The sequence below is a fragment of the Protomyctophum parallelum genome (assembly GCF_964188405.1).
Source record: "Protomyctophum parallelum genome assembly, chromosome: 17".
Lineage (NCBI taxonomy): Eukaryota > Metazoa > Chordata > Actinopteri > Myctophiformes > Myctophidae > Protomyctophum > Protomyctophum parallelum.
Genome location: NC_139719.1, coordinates 47,290,006 through 47,314,428, shown reverse-complemented (window position 1 = coordinate 47,314,428; position 24,423 = coordinate 47,290,006). Strand labels below are relative to the sequence as shown.

The window sequence follows — 24,423 nt, the reverse complement described above, 5'->3', positions numbered from 1 at the left end:
TCTAGAAGTGTTTATATTCCACTGTCACATCTAAAGTCTCTGTAGAAGTGTTTATATTCCACTGTCACATCTAAAGTCTCTGTAGAAGTGTTTATATCCCACTGTCACATCTAAAGTCTAGAAGTGTTTATATTCCACTGTCACATCTAAAGTCTCTGTAGAAGAGTTTATATTCCACTGTCACATCTAAAGTCTCTCTAGAAGTGTTTATATTCCACTGTCACATCTAAAGTCTCTAGAAGTGTTTATATTCCACTGTCACATCTAAAGTCTCTGTAGAAGTGTTTATATTCCACTGTCACATCTAAAGTCTCTAGAAGTGTTTATATTCCACTGTCACATCTAAAGTCTCTAGAAGTGTTTATATTCCACTGTCACATCTAAAGTCTCTGTAGAAGTGTTTATATTCCACTGTCACATCTAAAGTCTCTGTAGAAGTGTTTATATTCCACTGTCACATCTAAAGTCTCTAGAAGTGTTTATATTCCACTGTCACATCTAAAGTCTAGAAGTGTTTATATTCCACTGTCACATCTAAAGTCTCTGTAGAAGTGTTTATATTCCACTGTCACATCTAAAGTCTCTGTAGAAGTGTTTATATTCCACTGTCACATCTAAAGTCTCTGTAGAAGTGTTTATATTCCACTGTCACATCTAAAGTCTCTAGAAGTGTTTATATTCCACTGTCACATCTAAAGTCTAGAAGTGTTTATATTCCACTGTCACATCTAAAGTCTCTGTAGAAGTGTTTATATTCCACTGTCACATCTAAAGTCTCTGTAGAAGTGTTTATATTCCACTGTCACATCTAAAGTCTAGAAGTGTTTATATTCCACTGTCACATCTAAAGTCTCTGTAGAAGTGTTTATATTCCACTGTCACATCTAAAGTCTCTAGAAGTGTTTATATTCCACTGTCACATCTAAAGTCTCTGTAGAAGTGTTTATATTCCACTGTCACATCTAAAGTCTCTAGAAGTGTTTATATTCCACTGTCACATCTAAAGTCTCTGTAGAAGTGTTTATATTCCACTGTCACATCTAAAGTCTCTGTAGAAGTGTTTATATTCCACTGTCACATCTAAAGTCTAGAAGTGTTTATATTCCACTGTCACATCTAAAGTCTCTGTAGAAGTGTTTATATTCCACTGTCACATCTAAAGTCTCTGTAGAAGTGTTTATATTCCACTGTCACATCTAAAGTCTCTGTAGAAGTGTTTATATTCCACTGTCACATCTAAAGTCTCTAGAAGTGTTTATATTCCACTGTCACATCTAAAGTCTAGAAGTGTTTATATTCCACTGTCACATCTAAAGTCTCTGTAGAAGTGTTTATATTCCACTGTCACATCTAAAGTCTCTGTAGAAGTGTTTATATTCCACTGTCACATCTAAAGTCTAGAAGTGTTTATATTCCACTGTCACATCTAAAGTCTCTGTAGAAGTGTTTATATTCCACTGTCACATCTAAAGTCTCTAGAAGTGTTTATATTCCACTGTCACATCTAAAGTCTCTGTAGAAGTGTTTATATTCCACTGTCACATCTAAAGTCTCTGTAGAAGTGTTTATATTCCACTGTCACATCTAAAGTCTCTAGAAGTGTTTATATTCCACTGTCACATCTAAAGTCTCTGTAGAAGTGTTTATATTCCACTGTCACATCTAAAGTCTCTGTAGAAGAGTTTATATTCTACTGTCACATCTAAAGTCTAGAAGTGTTTATATTCCACTGTCACATCTAAAGTCTCTGTAGAAGTGTTTATATTCCACTGTCACATCTAAAGTCTCTAGAAGTGTTTATATTCCACTGTCACATCTAAAGTCTCTAGAAGTGTTTATATTCCACTGTCACATCTAAAGTCTCTGTAGAAGTGTTTATATTCCACTGTCACATCTAAAGTCTCTGTAGAAGTGTTTATATTCCACTGTCACATCTAAAGTCTCTGTAGAAGTGTTTATATTCCACTGTCACATCTAAAGTCTAGAAGTGTTTATATTCCACTGTCACATCTAAAGTCTCTGTAGAAGTGTTTATATTCCACTGTCACATCTAAAGTCTAGAAGTGTTTATATTCCACTGTCACATCTAAAGTCTCTGTAGAAGTGTTTATATTCCACTGTCACATCTAAAGTCTCTGTAGAAGTGTTTATATTCCACTGTCACATCTAAAGTCTCTGTAGAAGTGTTTATATCCCACTGTCACATCTAAAGTCTCTAGAAGTGTATATATTCCACTGTCACATCTAAAGTCTCTGTAGAAGTGTTTATATTCCACTGTCACATCTAAAGTCTCTAGAAGAGTTTATATTCCACTGTCACATCTAAAGTCTAGAAGTGTTTATATTCCACTGTCACATCTAAAGTCTCTGTAGAAGTGTTTATATTCCACTGTCACATCTAAAGTCTCTAGAAGTGTTTATATTCCACTGTCACATCTAAAGTCTCTGTAGAAGTGTTTATATTCCACTGTCACATCTAAAGTCTCTAGAAGTGTTTATATTCCACTGTCACATCTAAAGTCTCTGTAGAAGTGTTTATATTCCACTGTCACATCTAAAGTCTCTGTAGAAGTGTTTATATTCCACTGTCACATCTAAAGTCTCTAGAAGTGTTTATATTCCACTGTCACATCTAAAGTCTCTGTAGAAGTGTTTATATCCCACTGTCACATCTAAAGTCTCTAGAAGTGTATATATTCCACTGTCACATCTAAAGTCTAGAAGTGTTTATATTCCACTGTCACATCTAAAGTCTCTGTAGAAGTGTTTATATTCCACTGTCACATCTAAAGTCTCTGTAGAAGTGTTTATATTCCACTGTCACATCTAAAGTCTAGAAGTGTTTATATTCCACTGTCACATCTAAAGTCTCTGTAGAAGTGTTTATATTCCACTGTCACATCTAAAGTCTCTGTAGAAGTGTTTATATTCCACTGTCACATCTAAAGTCTCTGTAGAAGTGTTTATATTCCACTGTCACATCTAAAGTCTCTGTAGAAGTGTTTATATTCCACTGTCACATCTAAAGTCTCTAGAAGTGTTTATATTCCACTGTCACATCTAAAGTCTCTGTAGAAGTGTTTATATTCCACTGTCACATCTAAAGTCTCTGTAGAAGTGTTTATATTCCACTGTCACATCTAAAGTCTCTAGAAGTGTTTATATTCCACTGTCACATCTAAAGTCTCTGTAGAAGTGTTTATATTCCACTGTCACATCTAAAGTCTCTGTAGAAGAGTTTATATTCTACTGTCACATCTAAAGTCTCTAGAAGTGTTTATATTCCACTGTCACATCTAAAGTCTCTAGAAGTGTTTATATTCCACTGTCACATCTAAAGTCTCTGTAGAAGTGTTTATATTCCACTGTCACATCTAAAGTCTCTAGAAGTGTTTATATTCCACTGTCACATCTAAAGTCTCTAGAAGTGTTTATATTCCACTGTCACATCTAAAGTCTCTGTAGAAGTGTTTATATTCCACTGTCACATCTAAAGTCTCTGTAGAAGTGTTTATATTCCACTGTCACATCTAAAGTCTAGAAGTGTTTATATTCCACTGTCACATCTAAAGTCTCTGTAGAAGTGTTTATATTCCACTGTCACATCTAAAGTCTCTGTAGAAGTGTTTATATTCCACTGTCACATCTAAAGTCTCTGTAGAAGTGTTTATATCCCACTGTCACATCTAAAGTCTCTAGAAGTGTATATATTCCACTGTCACATCTAAAGTCTCTGTAGAAGTGTTTATATTCCACTGTCACATCTAAAGTCTAGAAGTGTTTATATTCCACTGTCACATCTAAAGTCTCTAGAAGTGTTTATATTCCACTGTCACATCTAAAGTCTCTAGAAGTGTTTATATTCCACTGTCACATCTAAAGTCTCTAGAAGTGTTTATATTCCACTGTCACATCTAAAGTCTCTAGAAGTGTTTATATTCCACTGTCACATCTAAAGTCTCTGTAGAAGTGTTTATATTCCACTGTCACATCTAAAGTCTCTGTAGAAGTGTTTATATTCCACTGTCACATCTAAAGTCTCTAGAAGTGTTTATATTCCACTGTCACATCTAAAGTCTCTGTAGAAGTGTTTATATTCCACTGTCACATCTAAAGTCTCTAGAAGTGTTTATATCCCACTGTCACATCTAAAGTCTAGAAGTGTTTATATTCCACTGTCACATCTAAAGTCTCTAGAAGTGTTTATATTCCACTGTCACATCTAAAGTCTAGAAGTGTTTATATTCCACTGTCACATCTAAAGTCTCTGTAGAAGTGTTTATATTCCACTGTCACATCTAAAGTCTCTGTAGAAGTGTTTATATTCCACTGTCACATCTAAAGTCTAGAAGTGTTTATATTCCACTGTCACATCTAAAGTCTCTAGAAGTGTTTATATTCCACTGTCACATCTAAAGTCTCTAGAAGTGTTTATATTCCACTGTCACATCTAAAGTCTCTAGAAGTGTTTATATTCCACTGTCACATCTAAAGTCTCTAGAAGTGTTTATATTCCACTGTCACATCTAAAGTCTCTGTAGAAGTGTTTATATTCCACTGTCACATCTAAAGTCTCTAGAAGTGTTTATATTCCACTGTCACATCTAAAGTCTCTGTAGAAGTGTTTATATTCCACTGTCACATCTAAAGTCTCTAGAAGTGTTTATATTCCACTGTCACATCTAAAGTCTCTGTAGAAGTGTTTATATTCCACTGTCACATCTAAAGTCTCTGTAGAAGTGTTTATATTCCACTGTCACATCTAAAGTCTCTGTAGAAGTGTTTATATTCCACTGTCACATCTAAAGTCTCTGTAGAAGTGTTTATATTCCACTGTCACATCTAAAGTCTCTGTAGAAGTGTTTATATCCCACTGTCACATCTAAAGTCTCTAGAAGTGTATATATTCCACTGTCACATCTAAAGTCTCTGTAGAAGTGTTTATATTCCACTGTCACATCTAAAGTCTAGAAGTGTTTATATTCCACTGTCACATCTAAAGTCTCTAGAAGTGTTTATATTCCACTGTCACATCTAAAGTCTCTGTAGAAGTGTTTATATCCCACTGTCACATCTAAAGTCTCTAGAAGTGTATATATTCCACTGTCACATCTAAAGTCTCTGTAGAAGTGTTTATATTCCACTGTCACATCTAAAGTCTAGAAGTGTTTATATTCCACTGTCACATCTAAAGTCTCTAGAAGTGTTTATATTCCACTGTCACATCTAAAGTCTCTAGAAGTGTTTATATTCCACTGTCACATCTAAAGTCTCTGTAGAAGTGTTTATATTCCACTGTCACATCTAAAGTCTCTGTAGAAGTGTTTATATTCCACTGTCACATCTAAAGTCTCTAGAAGTGTTTATATTCCACTGTCACATCTAAAGTCTCTAGAAGTGTTTATATTCCACTGTCACATCTAAAGTCTCTAGAAGTGTATATATTCCACTGTCACATCTAAAGTCTAGAAGTGTTTATATTCCACTGTCACATCTAAAGTCTCTGTAGAAGAGTTTATATTCCACTGTCACATCTAAAGTCTCTGTAGAAGTGTTTATATTCCACTGTCACATCTAAAGTCTCTGTAGAAGTGTTTATATCCCACTGTCACATCTAAAGTCTCTAGAAGTGTATATATTCCACTGTCACATCTAAAGTCTAGAAGTGTTTATATTCCACTGTCACATCTAAAGTCTCTGTAGAAGTGTTTATATTCCACTGTCACATCTAAAGTCTCTGTAGAAGTGTTTATATTCCACTGTCACATCTAAAGTCTAGAAGTGTTTATATTCCACTGTCACATCTAAAGTCTCTGTAGAAGTGTTTATATTCCACTGTCACATCTAAAGTCTCTGTAGAAGTGTTTATATTCCACTGTCACATCTAAAGTCTCTGTAGAAGTGTTTATATTCCACTGTCACATCTAAAGTCTCTGTAGAAGTGTTTATATTCCACTGTCACATCTAAAGTCTCTAGAAGTGTTTATATTCCACTGTCACATCTAAAGTCTCTGTAGAAGTGTTTATATTCCACTGTCACATCTAAAGTCTCTGTAGAAGTGTTTATATTCCACTGTCACATCTAAAGTCTCTAGAAGTGTTTATATTCCACTGTCACATCTAAAGTCTCTGTAGAAGTGTTTATATTCCACTGTCACATCTAAAGTCTCTGTAGAAGAGTTTATATTCTACTGTCACATCTAAAGTCTCTAGAAGTGTTTATATTCCACTGTCACATCTAAAGTCTCTAGAAGTGTTTATATTCCACTGTCACATCTAAAGTCTCTGTAGAAGTGTTTATATTCCACTGTCACATCTAAAGTCTCTAGAAGTGTTTATATTCCACTGTCACATCTAAAGTCTCTAGAAGTGTTTATATTCCACTGTCACATCTAAAGTCTCTGTAGAAGTGTTTATATTCCACTGTCACATCTAAAGTCTCTGTAGAAGTGTTTATATTCCACTGTCACATCTAAAGTCTAGAAGTGTTTATATTCCACTGTCACATCTAAAGTCTCTGTAGAAGTGTTTATATTCCACTGTCACATCTAAAGTCTCTGTAGAAGTGTTTATATTCCACTGTCACATCTAAAGTCTCTGTAGAAGTGTTTATATCCCACTGTCACATCTAAAGTCTCTAGAAGTGTATATATTCCACTGTCACATCTAAAGTCTCTGTAGAAGTGTTTATATTCCACTGTCACATCTAAAGTCTAGAAGTGTTTATATTCCACTGTCACATCTAAAGTCTCTAGAAGTGTTTATATTCCACTGTCACATCTAAAGTCTCTAGAAGTGTTTATATTCCACTGTCACATCTAAAGTCTCTAGAAGTGTTTATATTCCACTGTCACATCTAAAGTCTCTAGAAGTGTTTATATTCCACTGTCACATCTAAAGTCTCTGTAGAAGTGTTTATATTCCACTGTCACATCTAAAGTCTCTGTAGAAGTGTTTATATTCCACTGTCACATCTAAAGTCTCTAGAAGTGTTTATATTCCACTGTCACATCTAAAGTCTCTGTAGAAGTGTTTATATTCCACTGTCACATCTAAAGTCTCTAGAAGTGTTTATATCCCACTGTCACATCTAAAGTCTAGAAGTGTTTATATTCCACTGTCACATCTAAAGTCTCTGTAGAAGTGTTTATATTCCACTGTCACATCTAAAGTCTCTAGAAGTGTTTATATTCCACTGTCACATCTAAAGTCTAGAAGTGTTTATATTCCACTGTCACATCTAAAGTCTCTGTAGAAGTGTTTATATTCCACTGTCACATCTAAAGTCTCTAGAAGTGTTTATATTCCACTGTCACATCTAAAGTCTCTAGAAGTGTTTATATTCCACTGTCACATCTAAAGTCTCTGTAGAAGTGTTTATATTCCACTGTCACATCTAAAGTCTCTGTAGAAGAGTTTATATTCTACTGTCACATCTAAAGTCTAGAAGTGTTTATATTCCACTGTCACATCTAAAGTCTCTGTAGAAGTGTTTATATTCCACTGTCACATCTAAAGTCTCTAGAAGTGTTTATATTCCACTGTCACATCTAAAGTCTCTCTGGAAGTGTTTATATTCCACTGTCACATCTAAAGTCTCTAGAAGTGTTTATATTCCACTGTCACATCTAAAGTCTAGAAGTGTTTATATTCCACTGTCACATCTAAAGTCTCTGTAGAAGTGTTTATATTCCACTGTCACATCTAAAGTCTAGAAGTGTTTATATTCCACTGTCACATCTAAAGTCTCTAGAAGTGTTTATATTCCACTGTCACATCTAAAGTCTCTAGAAGTGTTTATATCCCACTGTCACATCTAAAGTCTCTAGAAGTGTTTATATTCCACTGTCACATCTAAAGTCTCTGTAGAAGTGTTTATATTCCACTGTCGCATCTAAAGTCTCTAGAAGTGTTTATATTCCACTGTCACATCTAAAGTCTCTGTAGAAGTGTTTATATTCCACTGTCACATCTAAAGTCTCTGTAGAAGTGTTTATATTCCACTGTCACATCTAAAGTCTCTGTAGAAGTGTTTATATTCCACTGTCACATCTAAAGTCTCTAGAAGTGTTTATATTCCACTGTCACATCTAAAGTCTCTAGAAGTGTTTATATTCCACTGTCACATCTAAAGTCTCTGTAGAAGTGTTTATATTCCACTGTCGCATCTAAAGTCTCTAGAAGTGTTTATATTCCACTGTCACATCTAAAGTCTCTGTAGAAGTGTTTATATTCCACTGTCACATCTAAAGTCTAGAAGTGTTTATATTCCACTGTCACATCTAAAGTCTCTGTAGAAGTGTTTATATTCCACTGTCACATCTAAAGTCTAGAAGTGTTTATATTCCACTGTCACATCTAAAGTCTAGAAGTGTTTATATTCCACTGTCACATCTAAAGTCTCTGTAGAAGTGTTTATATTCCACTGTCACATCTAAAGTCTCTGTAGAAGAGTTTATATCCCACTGTCACATCTAAAGTCTCTAGAAGTGTATATATTCCACTGTCACATCTAAAGTCTCTGTAGAAGTGTTTATATTCCACTGTCACATCTAAAGTCTCTAGAAGTGTTTATATTCCACTGTCACATCTAAAGTCTCTAGAAGTGTTTATATTCCACTGTCACATCTAAAGTCTAGAAGTGTTTATATTCCACTGTCACATCTAAAGTCTCTAGAAGTGTATATATTCCACTGTCACATCTAAAGTCTAGAAGTGTTTATATTCCACTGTCACATCTAAAGTCTCTAGAAGTGTTTATATTCCACTGTCACATCTAAAGTCTCTAGAAGTGTATATATTCCACTGTCACATCTAAAGTCTAGAAGTGTTTATATTCCACTGTCACATCTAAAGTCTCTAGAAGTGTTTATATTCCACTGTCACATCTAAAGTCTCTAGAAGTGTTTATATTCCACTGTCACATCTAAAGTCTCTAGAAGTGTTTATATTCCACTGTCACATCTAAAGTCTCTGTAGAAGTGTTTATATTCCACTGTCACATCTAAAGTCTCTAGAAGTGTTTATATTCCACTGTCACATCTAAAGTCTCTGTAGAAGTGTTTATATTCCACTGTCACATCTAAAGTCTCTAGAAGTGTTTATATTCCACTGTCACATCTAAAGTCTCTGTAGAAGTGTTTATATTCCACTGTCACATCTAAAGTCTCTAGAAGTGTTTATATTCCACTGTCACATCTAAAGTCTCTGTAGAAGTGTTTATATTCCACTGTCACATCTAAAGTCTCTAGAAGTGTTTATATTCCACTGTCACATCTAAAGTCTCTAGAAGTGTTTATATTCCACTGTCACATCTAAAGTCTCTGTAGAAGTGTTTATATTCCACTGTCACATCTAAAGTCTCTGTAGAAGTGTTTATATTCCACTGTCACATCTAAAGTCTAGAAGTGTTTATATTCCACTGTCACATCTAAAGTCTCTGTAGAAGAGTTTATATTCCACTGTCACGTCTAAAGTCTCTGTAGAAGTGTTTATATTCCACTGTCACATCTAAAGTCTAGAAGTGTTTATATTCCACTGTCACATCTAAAGTCTAGAAGTGTTTATATTCCACTGTCACATCTAAAGTCTCTAGAAGTGTTTATATTCCACTGTCACATCTAAAGTCTCTGTAGAAGTGTTTATATTCCACTGTCACATCTAAAGTCTCTGTAGAAGTGTTTATATTCCACTGTCACGTCTAAAGTCTCTGTAGAAGTGTTTATATTCCACTGTCACATCTAAAGTCTCTGTAGAAGAGTTTATATTCCACTGTCACATCTAAAGTCTCTGTAGAAGTGTTTATATTCCACTGTCACATCTAAAGTCTCTGTAGAAGTGTTTATATTCTACTGTCACATCTAAAGTCTCTGTAGAAGAGTTTATATTCCACTGTCACATCTAAAGTCTCTGTAGAAGTGTTTATATTCCACTGTCACATCTAAAGTCTCTAGAAGAGTTTATATTCCACTGTCACATCTAAAGTCTCTGTAGAAGTGTTTATATTCCACTGTCACATCTAAAGTCTCTGTAGAAGTGTTTATATTCCACTGTCACATCTAAAGTCTCTGTAGAAGTGTTTATATTCCACTGTCACATCTAAAGTCTCTAGAAGAGTTTATATTCCACTGTCACATCTAAAGTCTCTGTAGAAGTGTTTATATTCCACTGTCACATCTAAAGTCTAGAAGTGTTTATATTCCACTGTCACATCTAAAGTCTCTCTGAAAGAGTTTATATTCCACTGTCACATCTAAAGTCTCTCTAGAAGTGTTTATATTCCACTGTCACATCTAAAGTCTAGAAGTGTTTATATTCCACTGTCACATCTAAAGTCTCTCTGAAAGAGTTTATATTCCACTGTCACATCTTAAGTCTCTGTAGAAGTGTTTATATTCCACTGTCACATCTAAAGTCTCTAGAAGAGTTTATATTCCACTGTCACATCTAAAGTCTAGAAGTGTTTATATTCCACTGTCACATCTAAAGTCTCTGTAGAAGTGTTTATATTCCACTGTCACATCTAAAGTCTAGAAGTGTTTATATTCCACTGTCACATCTAAAGTCTCTCTGAAAGAGTTTATATTCCACTGTCACATCTAAAGTCTCTCTAGAAGTGTTTATATTCCACTGTCACATCTAAAGTCTAGAAGTGTTTATATTCCACTGTCACATCTAAAGTCTCTGTAGAAGTGTTTATATTCCACTGTCACGTCTAAAGTCTCTGTGGAAGAGTTTATATTCCACTGTCACATCTAAAGTCTCTGTGGAAGAGTTTATATTCCACTGTCACATCTAAAGTCTCTGTAGAAGTGTTTATATTCCACTGTCACGTCTAAAGTCTCTGTAGAAGTGTTTATATTCCAAACGAGATCCTTCCTGAAGTCAGAAATAGAAACATTGCGCTTTGGTGTTAGGGGTATGAATCAGGGTGTAATACCTGTTCCGTACACCAGGGTTCGCAGGTTGGGCGTGGCTTGTTGTTGTCGGAGAAAAGCTTCTGTTGCTTTCTGCTGGAGACCCTCTTTCCACTGTACGCCCCCTAGAGGAGAAACAACACATTACAATACTCCCCCTAGAGGAGAAACAACACATTACAATACGCCCCCTAGAGGAGAAACAACACATTACAATACTCCCCCTAGAGGATATACAACACATTACAATACGCCCCCTAGAGGAGACACAACACATTACAATACGCCCCCTAGAGGAGAAACAACACATTACAATACGCCCCCTAGAGGAGACACAACACATTACAATACGCCCCCTAGAGGAGAAACAACACATTACAATACGCCCCCTAGAGGAGAAACAACACATTACAATACGCCCCCTAGAGGAGAAACAACACATTACAATACGCCCCCTAGAGGAGAAACAACACATTACAATAAGCCCCCTAGAGGAGAAACAACACATTACAACACTCCCCCTAGAGGAGAAACAACACATTACAATACGCCCCCTAGAGGAGAAACAACACATTACAATACGCCCCCTAGAGGAGAAACAACACATTACAATAAGCCCCCTAGAGGATATACAACACATTACAATACTCCCCCTAGAGGAGAAACAACACATTACAATACGCCCCCTAGAGGAGAAACAACACATTACAATACTCCCCCTAGAGGATATACAACACATTACAACACGCCCCCTAGAGGAGAAACAACACATTACAACACGCCCCCTAGAGGAGAAACAACACATTACAACACGCCCCCTAGAGGAGAAACAACACATTACAACACGCCCCCTAGAGGAGAAACAACACATTACAACACGCCCCCTAGAGGAGAAACAACACATTACAATACGCCCCCTAGAGGAGAAACAACACATTACAACACGCCCCCTAGAGGAGAAACAACACATTACAACACAGTTGTGTATATTGCGTATAGCTTTTTTCTTTTGGGGCGTGACCCCGTCAATATTTATTTATTATTAGGGACAACCTCTTCAGCCAATCAGGGACTCTGGTTAGGGGACTACAGAGTTGACAGACAGCCTCTTCAGCCAATCAGAGACTCTGGTTAGGGGACTACAGAGTTGACAGACAGCCTCTTCAGCCAATCAGAGACTCTGGTTAGGGAACTACAGAGTTGACAGACAGCCTCTTCAGCCAATCAGAGACTATAACTATATTTACCTTCGGCGTCTTCCTCCTCAATCTCAGCGTCCTGTGATGTCATCAGTGATGTCATCTCTTCATCTTCTGACTCCTCCTCCTCGTCAATTCCCTCGTCTTCATCATCATCTTCATCACTGATGACATCATCATCATCTTTATCACTGATGACATCATCATCTTCATCACTCCGCTCCAGCTCGTCTTCACTGTCAGCGAAGGCGGGAAGCTCCACCATTGGCCCCGCCCCCAGCGGCTCCACCCCCATTGGCTCCGCCTCTTCCACTTTCTGTTTCTTTGTTGGGGGCGTGGCCTCTTTGTCACCTTCCTCTTCGTCACCTTCCTCTTCGTCACCTTCCTCTTCGTCACCTTCCTCATCGTCACCTTCCTCCTCCTCCTCATCCTAGGGGAACCACGACACTCAAAGGGTTAATATATATTAGAGATGCGCCGATCGATCGGCCACCGATCATGATCGGCCGATCATGCCTGTATCGGATCGGATCGGATTCTCAAAATAAATCAAAATTGCCGATCAAAATGCCCGATCAAAACAGACAGTGGGACAGTGGCAAGTCTCCTGTAAGGGGGCGCCTGTTTTTGCAGCTCCGGTCGCTGTTGAGAGCTTGTAGATCCGTCTGTTTGTAGCGCAGCTGCCAGCCAGGGAAAAAATAAGAAATAAGTTACGGGAGGCATACTATCATCCGACGGAGCAATGCTCCGAGATGCGCTGCGGGTCGGGAGAGGGTAGCGGTTAGGTTTAGGTGTCTGCCCCGGGGGAGGTTAGGGTTAGGGTGAGGGAGGAGGTAGGTTGTCGTTCGGACCAATGCTCCGTCGGATGAAAGTACTGCACTCATAAGTTACAGGTGGAGATGAAGTGAAGTTGGAACGGACAAGCAGATGCAAGCTAAGCTATTAGCTTGGCTTGTTAGCTTGAAGCTAACATCACAACCACTGGGCAGGCTACATGTTGCTGTGGCTACCACAGCAACATGTAGCCTGCCCAGTGGCCAAGTCTCCTACTCCCCGGAGAATTCTTGCCTCCCCGCGCCGTTGGAGGCTGGGAGTGCCGGCTCCATGCTGCTGCTGAGCCACACAGGCTCTCAAGGCATCGCGTCCTGCCTGTTTCTGCAGCGCAGTTCGCTACGCGTTGAGAGCTTGTAGATCTGTCTATTTTTGCAGCGCTGGTGTCGGGGTTCGTTCACGTTGTCAATAAATAAATTAATTCGATTAAAGGCGGAGATGAAGTTCAATCAGTGCTTAGATTACACGCTAATCTAAGCACTAAGCTAACGATCAGCGAGCCTATACAGTATACAAGTGCTAACACTAGCAGCCTGCTTTTTATTTTAGTCTGTACAGTGAAATGTTCAGTTGTCTGTGTCCGTGCACTGAACATGTACGGTATGTTATTATTATTATATTTTTGTATTTGATGAAAGAAGAAAGCTACAGTTTACTCTCCAAGTTGTCTCTAAGACAGTGGTTCCCAAACCTTTTCACGTCAAGGACCCCCAAATTGACACTGATCAGCCCACGGACCCCCATTTGAAAAGATATGCCAGGGACCCCCATAAGAAGATTGTAGCAGTGATTCTCAAATTTCTCCACCAGTTTAATTTCAAGGACCCCCAGTTTGACTACGAACCCCCATTTAATGCCACTTCTATCTCTGAGACCCCAATTTATATTGTACAATCAATGTTAAGTGTTAACCCAAACGGGTCCATTTGGTTCCAAACTATCCTTTTAGCTGGGGACCCCCTGGAACTCCCTCAAGGACCCCTGGGGGTCCACGGACCCCACTTTGGGAACCACTGCATTTTGAGTCTCTACAGTTTACTCTGTAACCTCCAAGTTGTCTCTAAGAGAGTCTAGAGTGAAATATTGCACGTTGCGTCAGCTTGCAAAAAAACTTTCTCATCTCCTAATTTTTATACTTACAATGTCAATGATGTGTAAGAAGAGTACAGTAGAAAATACATTAAGTATATATGCTACACAATGGAATAAAATATGGATTTCACGACGCTGTGATCGGTATCGGCAATATCGGTATCGGCCTATACTGTTTCCAGTGATCGGTGATCGGTGATCGGCCCCAAAAAACCTGATCGGAGCATCTCTAATATATATTAACCCATTTTGGGGCGGGAACCCCTTTTGGTGTTAGCATTATGCTATGCTTTAGCTATTTTTGAAAAATCAAAGAACCGGCGCTGACATAGAAACATATCTTTTTCAGAAAACTGTCAGGATGTAGAAGACATTTTTTTTCAAACACAGAGGGAGAATCTGTGAAATGAGGGTTAGGCCTGATGTGATCCTGGGCGCTACACTTCCTCTGTCAACCTGGGGGGGGCAGCGGACTGACCTCATGCCTCCTTCCATGCATGAGGAGTCCAAGCTGCTTCTTTTCACCTGACAGGGGGCCACTTATTGATTTATTTATTTAATTATACTTTTTTGTCTTTTTAATTTTTTGTTCATTCCACAGAAGCAATGAATGCCATTTGTTTTTATTTAGTTGTCTACGGTATTTAGCCTCAAATGAAGGCACAGCACAGGCCTGCACTGTTTTCCTTTATTTATGGGAGAGAAGAAGAAGCGAAGAGAAGTAATGCTGCACTTTGTTTTCGTTTAGTTAAGTCAAGAGAAGAGAAGTAATGCCTCCGTTAATATTTTCTGCACTGACAACTATAATATTGCACTGATACTATTGTGTTATTCCTCAAATAGCGCCCCCTTTGGTTGGTCCGCGAGCCATGCGTGCACCTCGCAGCAAGCACTGCGATATCACTGCTGTCATAAAGCACTGCAATATCACTGCTGTCATAAAGCACTGCAATATCACTGCTGTCATAAAGCACTGCAATATCACTGCTGTCATAAAGCACTGTGATATCACTGCTGTCATAAAGCACTGTGATATCACTGCTGTCATAAAGCACTGTGATATCACTGCTGTCATAAAGCACTGTGATATCACTGCTGTCATAAAGCACTGCAATATCACTGCTGTCATAAAGCACTGCAATATCACTGCTGTCATAAAGCACTGCAATATCACTGCTGTCATAAAGCACTGCAATATCACTGCTGTCATAAAGCACTGCAATATCACTGCTGTCATAAAGCACTGTGATATCACTGCTGTCATAAAGCACTGTGATATCACTGCTGTCATAAAGCACTGTGATATCACTGCTGTCATAAAGCACTGTGATATCACTGCTGTCATAAAGCACTGCAATATCACTGCTGTCATAAAGCACTGCAATATCACTGCTGTCATAAAGCACTGCAATATCACTGCTGTCATAAAGCACTGCGATGTCACTGCTGTCATAAAGCACTGTAATATCACTGCTGTCATAAAGCACTGCGATATCACTGCTGTCATAAAGCACTGTAATATCACTGCTGTCATAAAGCACTGCAATATCACTGCTGTCATAAAGCACTGCAATATCACTGCTGTCATAAAGCACTGTGATATCACTGCTGTCATAAAGCACTGTGATATCACTGCTGTCATAAAGCACTGCAATATCACTGCTGTCATAAAGCACTGCAATATCACTGCTGTCATAAAGCACTGCAATATCACTGCTGTCATAAAGCACTGCAATATCACTGCTGTCATAAAGCACTGCAATATCACTGCTGTCATAAAGCACTGCAATATCACTGCTGTCATAAAGCACTGTGATATCACTGCTGTCATAAAGCACTGTGATATCACTGCTGTCATAAAGCACTGTGATATCACTGCTGTCATAAAGCACTGTGATATCACTGCTGTCATAAAGCACTGCAATATCACTGCTGTCATAAAGCACTGCAATATCACTGCTGTCATAAAGCACTGCAATATCACTGCTGTCATAAAGCACTGCGATGTCACTGCTGTCATAAAGCACTGTAATATCACTGCTGTCATAAAGCACTGCGATATCACTGCTGTCATAAAGCACTGTAATATCACTGCTGTCATAAAGCACTGCAATATCACTGCTGTCATAAAGCACTGCAATATCACTGCTGTCATAAAGCACTGTGATATCACTGCTGTCATAAAGCACTGTGATATCACTGCTGTCATAAAGCACTGCAATATCACTGCTGTCATAAAGCACTGCAATATCACTGCTGTCATAAAGCACTGCAATATCACTGCTGTCATAAAGCACTGCAATATCACTGCTGTCATAAAGCACTGTGATATCACTGCTGTCATAAAGCACTGCGATATCACTGCTGTCATAAAGCACTGTGATATCACTGCTGTCATAAAGCACTGTGATATCACTGCTGTCATAAAGCACTGCAATATCACTGCTGTCATAAAGCACTGCGATATCACTGCTGTCATAAAGCACTGTGATATCACTGCTGTCATAAAGCACTGTGATATCACTGCTGTCATAAAGCACTGTGATATCACTGCTGTCATAAAGCACTGCGATATCACTGCTGTCATAAAGCACTGTGATATCACTGCTGTCATAAAGCACTGTGATATCACTGCTGTCATAAAGCACTGTGATATCACTGCTGTCATAAAGCACTGTGATATCACTGCTGTCATAAAGCACTGTGATATCACTGCTGTCATAAAGCACTGTGATATCACTGCTGTCATAAAGCACTGTGATATCACTGCTGTCATAAAGCACTGTGATATCACTGCTGTCATAAAGCACTGTGATATCACTGCTGTCATAAAGCACTGTGATATCACTGCTGTCATAAAGCACTGTGATATCACTGCTGTCATAAAGCACTGCGATATCACTGCTGTCATAAAGCACTGCAATATCACTGCTGTCATAAAGCACTGTGATATCACTGCTGTCATAAAGCACTGTGATATCACTGCTGTCATAAAGCACTGTGATATCACTGTCATAAAGCACTGTGATATCACTGCTGTCATAAAGCACTGTGATATCACTGCTGTCATAAAGCACTGTGATATCACTGCTGTCATAAAGCACTGTGATATCACTGTCATAAAGCACTGTGATATCACTGCTGTCATAAAGCACTGTGATATCACTGCTGTCATAAAGCACTGTGATATCACTGCTGTAATAAAGCACTGCGATATCACTGCTGTCATAAAGCACTGTGATATCACTGCTGTCATGAAGCCTCGATTAAATGACGCTTTATTTCAGTTAATTGTACGGCAAGAGAAGCAAAATGCCGTTCGTTTACACTTGACAGCGTGTTCTGCTTTGAATGGGAGCCAAACTGTTACTGTTAGGACTGCCATTATTTAGTTTATTTAGTTTTTAGTTCCATAATAGAACTATAGAGCCACGGAACGGCAGCTGTCATTGATTGAGTTCAGAGTTCATTCATGTTACGGTCGGGTGTTGTTTTTTCACAGCTTAGTTTCAGTTCAATTTTAAGAGAAGCAAAATGCCTTTCGTTTACAGCAATTGCTGCTTTGGATTATATGTTTTTTTAATTTGAGGTAATGCCTGTTTCAGGCACTGTTTCATTGTTGACTTGTTACGGTCGGATGTTTCAACGTTTTATCAGGTTATCAGGCAGGTTTACAAGACTTGTTTTTGTTTTTCTTCTTTGTAATTGTTTGGTCCAAAATATTGTGTGTGTTGTCATGATTTGTCACGACTCGAGTTGGCTTCGTACGACGCTTATAAGGTCTTTAAATAAATACTTTTTGAAATGTCTATGAGGAAAAATGCATTGGGATTAATTTCCTGGGCCTGGCGTCGTCATGAAAGGGGGCGGGACTGGGCCTGGCGTCATCATGAAAGGGGGCGGGACTGGGCCTGGCGTCATCATGAAAGGGGGCGGGACTGGGCCTGGCGTCATCATGAAAGGGGGCGGGACTGGGCCTGGCGTCGTCATGAAAGGGGGCGGGACTGGGCCTGGCGTCATCATGAAAGGGGGCGGGACTGTTACCTCCTCTTCCTCGCTGCTTCCTCCATCTCCATCCTCCTCCTCGTCTTCAGCAAAGACCACCTTCCTCCTCTCCCTCTGATTGGCTGGATCCCACACCACGTTCTCCTGTAGCCCCTCCTCCCTATTAGCATATTAGCAGAAACATTTAAATCTCACGAACATCACAAATGTATGATTTTATATTTTATCATTACATTCTGTAGAAAATGGCATTTATTGAAAAATAACCAACATCAAATCTCTTGGCCAAAAATATCAGATCTACAATTCACAATTCTACATTCACACACCTTTACATAGATCACCCATTCACACACAGCGGAGCGGAGCGCGGAGCGAGCGAGGAGCGGAGCGAGGGGATTTTGACGTGAGCGCGGAGCGGGTTTTTAAATGTGTCAGATTGACTTCCGGAGCGAGAACTGTCCTCCGCTCCGAGCCGCTCAGTGCACACGGCACGGCGCTGTGCAAGCTTGGCTAGCAGTTTACATCAATCATTGCCTCTCAAGTAGGGCATTCATCAAAAAATCGATTTATCGATTTATCGATAAACGAGTCACGAGTCGACTCGCAGCAGCGCGAGTCGAAAGTTGAGCTTTTTTTTTTTTTTTTCTCCCCTTTTTTCATTGCATTCAGAACGCGCCCTTAATTAAAAACCAAATGCAGCTGTGTAGGCTATGTGGCTCTCAGCGCGCGGTGTCCCACTATTGAGACTGGCTGAAGTCTGTTTGAACTGCGCTGTGTCAGAGAAGTAACAGATAGAAGCACGCAAACGTTACCCCCAAACGATATCCCCCTCACCTCCGTGCTGGAAATATAACGTCTGGGTTCCCGAGGCTACGTGCATGCTGACGCAATGACTGTCTGTTTCTGGCTAAGCTGCGCACATGAACCTCTCCGTCTCCGGTCAGTGCGGGTTGTTGTTTATTTGCATGGCTCAGAAAATGAGTAACAAATGAGAACGTTATCGAGTTGTGGAGGAGGAGGAGGAGGAGGAGGAGAATAATAATGTCATATCTCTCATTGTGTTCTCGGTGCTGCTGCTGCGCTGTGTGCCAATACCACTACTTTACCTGGATAACATCATCTTTTCATTTTGACATGATTCACATGAAATAATAATCCTGTACCGGAACCGCGTGTAGCGTTTGGTTTCATTAATGCGATCGTCACAAAATAGCCTACAGCTGCTGCTGCTAAAGATACAAAGATTGGACATTTTTAAACGACGCAAAACTTAGAATTCCCCTCTTGCGTACCAGTGCCACGTGTCCCGCGGACCGGCACCGGTGTTTGGGAACCTCTGATATAGATGATACATGCACTGTGACTGTGTCATATTGGAGAGGCCACTGAATGCGCAGTGCTATGTTTGACATGCTCCGTATTTGAGCGCGCGGCAGCTCCACCCGCCCCTGTTAAATCCGCGTCCGCCCCCCCCCCCCCCCCCCCCCCCCCCCGCCGCCAGAAACGATAAATCGACTTATCGATAAATTACTGTCCGACAAGTCGACTGGGAAAAATCTCAAGTCGTTAATGCCCTACTCTCAAGCAGGCGCGGCACCACGGGGGGGCAAATGGGGGGGATATTTGCGCCCTTAAATCAACCTCTTTGCCTTTTGTGCCCCCTCAAAATCTCAATTGCCCCCTCAGTTTTTCATCCTGGCGCCGAGCCTGCTCTCAAGCCCATACCCGTAATCTGCTTCACGGACTGTCCATGAGAATAGACAGACATTGCGTGTCGACAGTTTACATATCTGTTCTTTTGGATTTGGACACATGACGATGGGTAGCCTACAAACTTGCGGCATGGTGCTCGCAGTGGTACATTAAAACAAATGCCATACTTCGGTTGATACATTTGAACTGGGTCTGTTTTAATTATTCTATGATATTTTAAATGACGAAATCAAGCTAATTTACATCATGCTCCAAAAAAGACCGCATGTTACAAGGCCTTCAGGTTTAATTAGCCAATTTCAGGAAAACAGCATTTTATTTTCCCCCCCGTCATTTCTTTCTGCTGAGCGGAGCGGGCATCTGTGCTGAGCGGAGCGGGCATCTGAGTGTAGCCTCGGAGCGAGCACGGAGCGGGGAGCGCTCCATGCGTAAATGAAGGTGAGCGCTGAGCGAGCGGGGAGCGGCGTGGGGGGAGATGAACGTGAGCGCGGAGCGAGCGTAACAAAAGCCATCGAGAGCGAAGAGCGGAATTATCGGCCGCTCCGCTCCGCTCACATGCTCTGATTCACACACACATTCACACACCTTTACATAGATCACCCATTCACACACACATTCACACACCTTTACATAGATCACCCATTCACACACACCTTTACATAGATCATTCATTCACACACACATTCACACACCGATGGCGGAGGAAACCATGCAAGGCACCGACCTGCACATCAGGAGCAATTAGGGGTTCAGAGTAGGGATGGTTAACGATCACCTTAACAAGCCGGGTCCTTATCGAGCCCACTATCGAGTCCTTATGGAGCCCACTATCGAGTCCTTATGGAGCCCACTATCGAGTCCTTATGGAGCCCACTATCGAGTCCTTATCGAGCCCACTATCGAGTCCTTATGGAGCCCACTATCGAGTCCTTATGGAGCCCACTATCGAGTCCTTATGGAGCCCACTATCGAGTCCTTATGGAGCCCACTATCGAGTCCTTATGGAGCCCACTATCGAGTCCTTATGGAGCCCACTATCGAGTCCTTATGGAGCCCACTATCGAGTCCTTATGGAGCCCACTATCGAGTCCTTATGGAGCCCACTATCGAGTCCTTATGGAGCCCACTATCGAGTCCTTATCGAGCCCACTATCGAGTCCTTATGGAGCCCACTATCGAGTCCTTATGGAGCCCACTATCGAGTCCTTATCGAGCCCACTATCGAGTCCTTATGGAGCCCACTATCGAGTCCTTATCGAGTCCTTATCGAGCATTTGCTATTATTTTGTGGAAAGACGAGAGACAATTCATTCGGACAGAACCTTGTTTTTATTGGCTAGTTGTGAGAGTTTGTATGCCAATAAACAGTTCTAAGGTGTACACACAGAACGCACGCACGCACACAGACACACACTTAGAAACAGACATTTTAATAATCTTCTCTTTATTTTAAACAACCAAGACATCCCTTTGCACTACATTTTACTAGGGCCTTGAAATACAGTACTTTTCTAACAGACAGAGGGAACTGCTAATTGTGTACCGTCACTTTAAAAACGCGTATACATCATCGTACGGCGGTGTCGCGCACCAAAAAATAGCCAATCTACAAGCTCACACTGTGTCTGGTTGCACCGCGTTGTGAGCTTGTAGCTCTGCCTTTTCGGCAGAGCTATAATACCTTAGGGTTATGCGAGACTATTCAATCGATCCGCGGGAGATATTATAACTCTATACTATGGCAGGGAGACATCATTGGCCACAATTAGGAGACTCAAATGGCGCTTACAGTCCATATAGATAAAACTAATAGGAGAAATAACAGATAATGTATGATGCTATACCTGCTGTCCTGGTATTGGTCCGCGGGGTCGAGGGAGGAGGAGCCAGTGAACAGTGACACCTGACTGGCGGCCATCTTGACGTCCAGCGTAGCGTGGGTGTCCAGAAGAGACTGGACCAGCTCTGTGGTGGGACGGACTTCCTCCTAGACCAATGAGAGAAGAGTTTACTGATCATTCTAAGCCAATGAGAGAAGAGTTTACTGATCATCCCTAAACCAATGAGAAGAGAGTATACTGAGACTGGACGAGCTCTGTGTGGTGGGATGGATTTCCTCCTAAGCCAAGAGTTTACTAAAACAAAAACAAAAAAAAACATGCAGTAATCCTGGTCTCTAAACTGCCTCCCCTTGGCCAGCCGGGGCGCCTGATGGAGGGGAAAGGAACTGGTCTCTATACTGCCTCCCCCTGGCCAGCCGGGGCAAGTTTGCATGTTCTCCCCGTGTCCCCTAGGGTAGGTACCCTCACAAAAAACATGCAGTAATCCTGGTCTCTAAACTGCCTCCCCCTGGCCAGCCGGGACGCCTGATGGAGGGGAAAGGACCTGGTTGGAATAACGTGTTCCTTCCACGCGCTACGTCCAACCAGGGAAACTCCCCCCTGTCAGGTGTAAAGGAGCAACTTGGACACTCAGGCATATGAATCAAGCATGAGTTCAAGTCCGTTGCTCTCCCCAGGTTGGTGGAGGGTGTGTAGAGCCCAGGATCACATTAGATGATTGACACAGGGGTGAAAAATGGGTTACAAAATTGTGGGATAAAAAATATATTTAAAAAAGAGTTTACTAAACGAGTAGGCCTGACGTCGAAATAAAAAGTCTTCTGAAAGAATATATATTCAAAGATTTGTGCCGCATTTTCACGATTAAAAATAAAAATAGCAAATCTACAAGCTTGTAGCGCGCCACTCGGTGGCCACCGAGTGGCGCGCTATGAGCTTGTAGATCTGCTATTTTTCAATAGCTAAAGTATAACATAATGCTTAGTTAAAACACCAAAAGGGATTCCCGCCCAGAATGGGTTAATCTGTATGTCATCATACTGGTCGTAGCTCAGACATATGAGTCACGTGAGCTTGTAGATCACATGTTACCTGTTCTTGGCTCTGATTGGTGGGCAGGTCTATGTAAACGGCGTCCTTGTCATAGACGACTCCGCCCACTCCGGACATGGGAGCGTAGAGGAGACGCTCCTTCTCGTTCAGACATCGTTTCTTCTGTTCCGACGGAAGAGGACACGGATCTGGGAGGAAGGAGAGGTCCGACACCCCGAAGTCTCCCACTCCTAGAATATAATAAATAACATTATATTAATGTTATATTAATGAAGTCTCCCACTCCTAGAATATAATAAATAACATTATATTAATGTTATATTAATGAAGTCTCCCACTCCTAGAATATAATAAATAACATTATATTAATGTTATATTAATGAAGTCTCCCACTCCTAGAATATAATAAATAACATTATATTAATGTTATATTAATGAAGTCTCCCACTCCTAGAATATAATAAATAACATTATATTAATGTTATATTAATGAAGTCTCCCACTCCTAGAATATAATAAATAACATTATATTAATGTTATATTAATGAAGTCCCCCACTCCTAGAATATAATAAATTATATTATATTAATGTTATATTAATGAAGTCTCCCACTCCTAGAATATAATAAATTATATTATATTAATGAAGTCTCCCACTCCTAGAATATAATAAATTATATTATATTAATGTTATATTAATGAAGTCTCCCACTCCTAGAATATAATAAATTATATTATATTAATGTTATATTAATGAAGTCTCCCACTCCTAGAATATAATAAATTATATTATATTAATGTTATATTAATGAAGTCTCCCACTCCTAGAATATAATAAATTATATTATATTAATGTTATATTAATGAAGTCTCCCACTCCTAGAATATAATAAATAACATTATATTAATGTTATATTAATGAAGTCCCCCACTCCTAGAATATAATAAATAACATTATATTAATGTTATATTAATGAAGTCTCCCACTCCTAGAATATAATAAATAACATTATATTAATGTTATATTAATGAAGTCTCCCACTCCTAGAATATAATAAACAACATTATATTAATGTTATATTAATGAAGTCTCCCACTCCTAGAATATAATAAATAACATTATATTAATGTTATATTAATGAAGTCTCCCACTCCTAGAATATAATAAATAACATTATATTAATGTTATATTAATGAAGTCTCCCACTCCTAGAATATAATAAATAACATTATATTAATGTTATATTAATGAAGTCTCCCACTCCTAGAATATAATAAATAACATTATATTAATGTTATATTAATGAAGTCTCCCACTCCTAGAATATAATAAATTATATTATATTAATCTGTAGAATAAATAACATTATATTAATCTGGAGTCTCCCACTCCTGTAGAATAAATTATATTAATATATTATATTAATCTGAAGTCCCCCACTCCTAGAATATAATGAATAATATTATATTAATGTTATATTAATGAAGAGGACACGGATCTGGGAGGAAGGAGAGGTCCGACACCCCGAAGTCTCCCACTCCTAGAATATAATAAATAATATTATAATAATATATTATATTAATCTGAAGTCTCCCACCGAGTGGCGCGCTACGAGCTTGTAGGTCTTCTATTTTTGAAAAATCAAAGAGCGACTGACATTTTCAGAATCTGATCTCAGGTCAGAATGGGTTAATCAGACCAGTGTGTGTCCAGTGGAAACCTCGTATGAATCTGATCTCAGGTCAGAATGGGTTAATCAGACCAGTGTG

General features: G+C 39.6%; 1 protein-coding gene across 1 annotated transcript in view; it reads right to left on the bottom strand.

The window, feature by feature from the left end:
- Positions 1–24,423, bottom strand: part of bms1 (BMS1 ribosome biogenesis factor) — a 77,281-nt gene that overhangs the window by 38,624 nt on the left and 14,234 nt on the right. The window contains exons 8-14 of the mRNA XM_083787687.1: positions 22,693–22,883; positions 21,604–21,746; positions 18,083–18,203; positions 17,588–17,595; positions 14,932–17,233; positions 12,164–12,545; positions 10,940–11,041 (exon numbers count right to left, since the gene is read on the bottom strand). Of these exons, the coding sequence (XP_083643813.1) occupies positions 10,940–11,041; positions 12,164–12,545; positions 14,932–17,233; positions 17,588–17,595; positions 18,083–18,203; positions 21,604–21,746; positions 22,693–22,883 (3,249 nt within the window). The remainder of the gene's footprint in view (positions 1–10,939; positions 11,042–12,163; positions 12,546–14,931; positions 17,234–17,587; positions 17,596–18,082; positions 18,204–21,603; positions 21,747–22,692; positions 22,884–24,423) is intronic.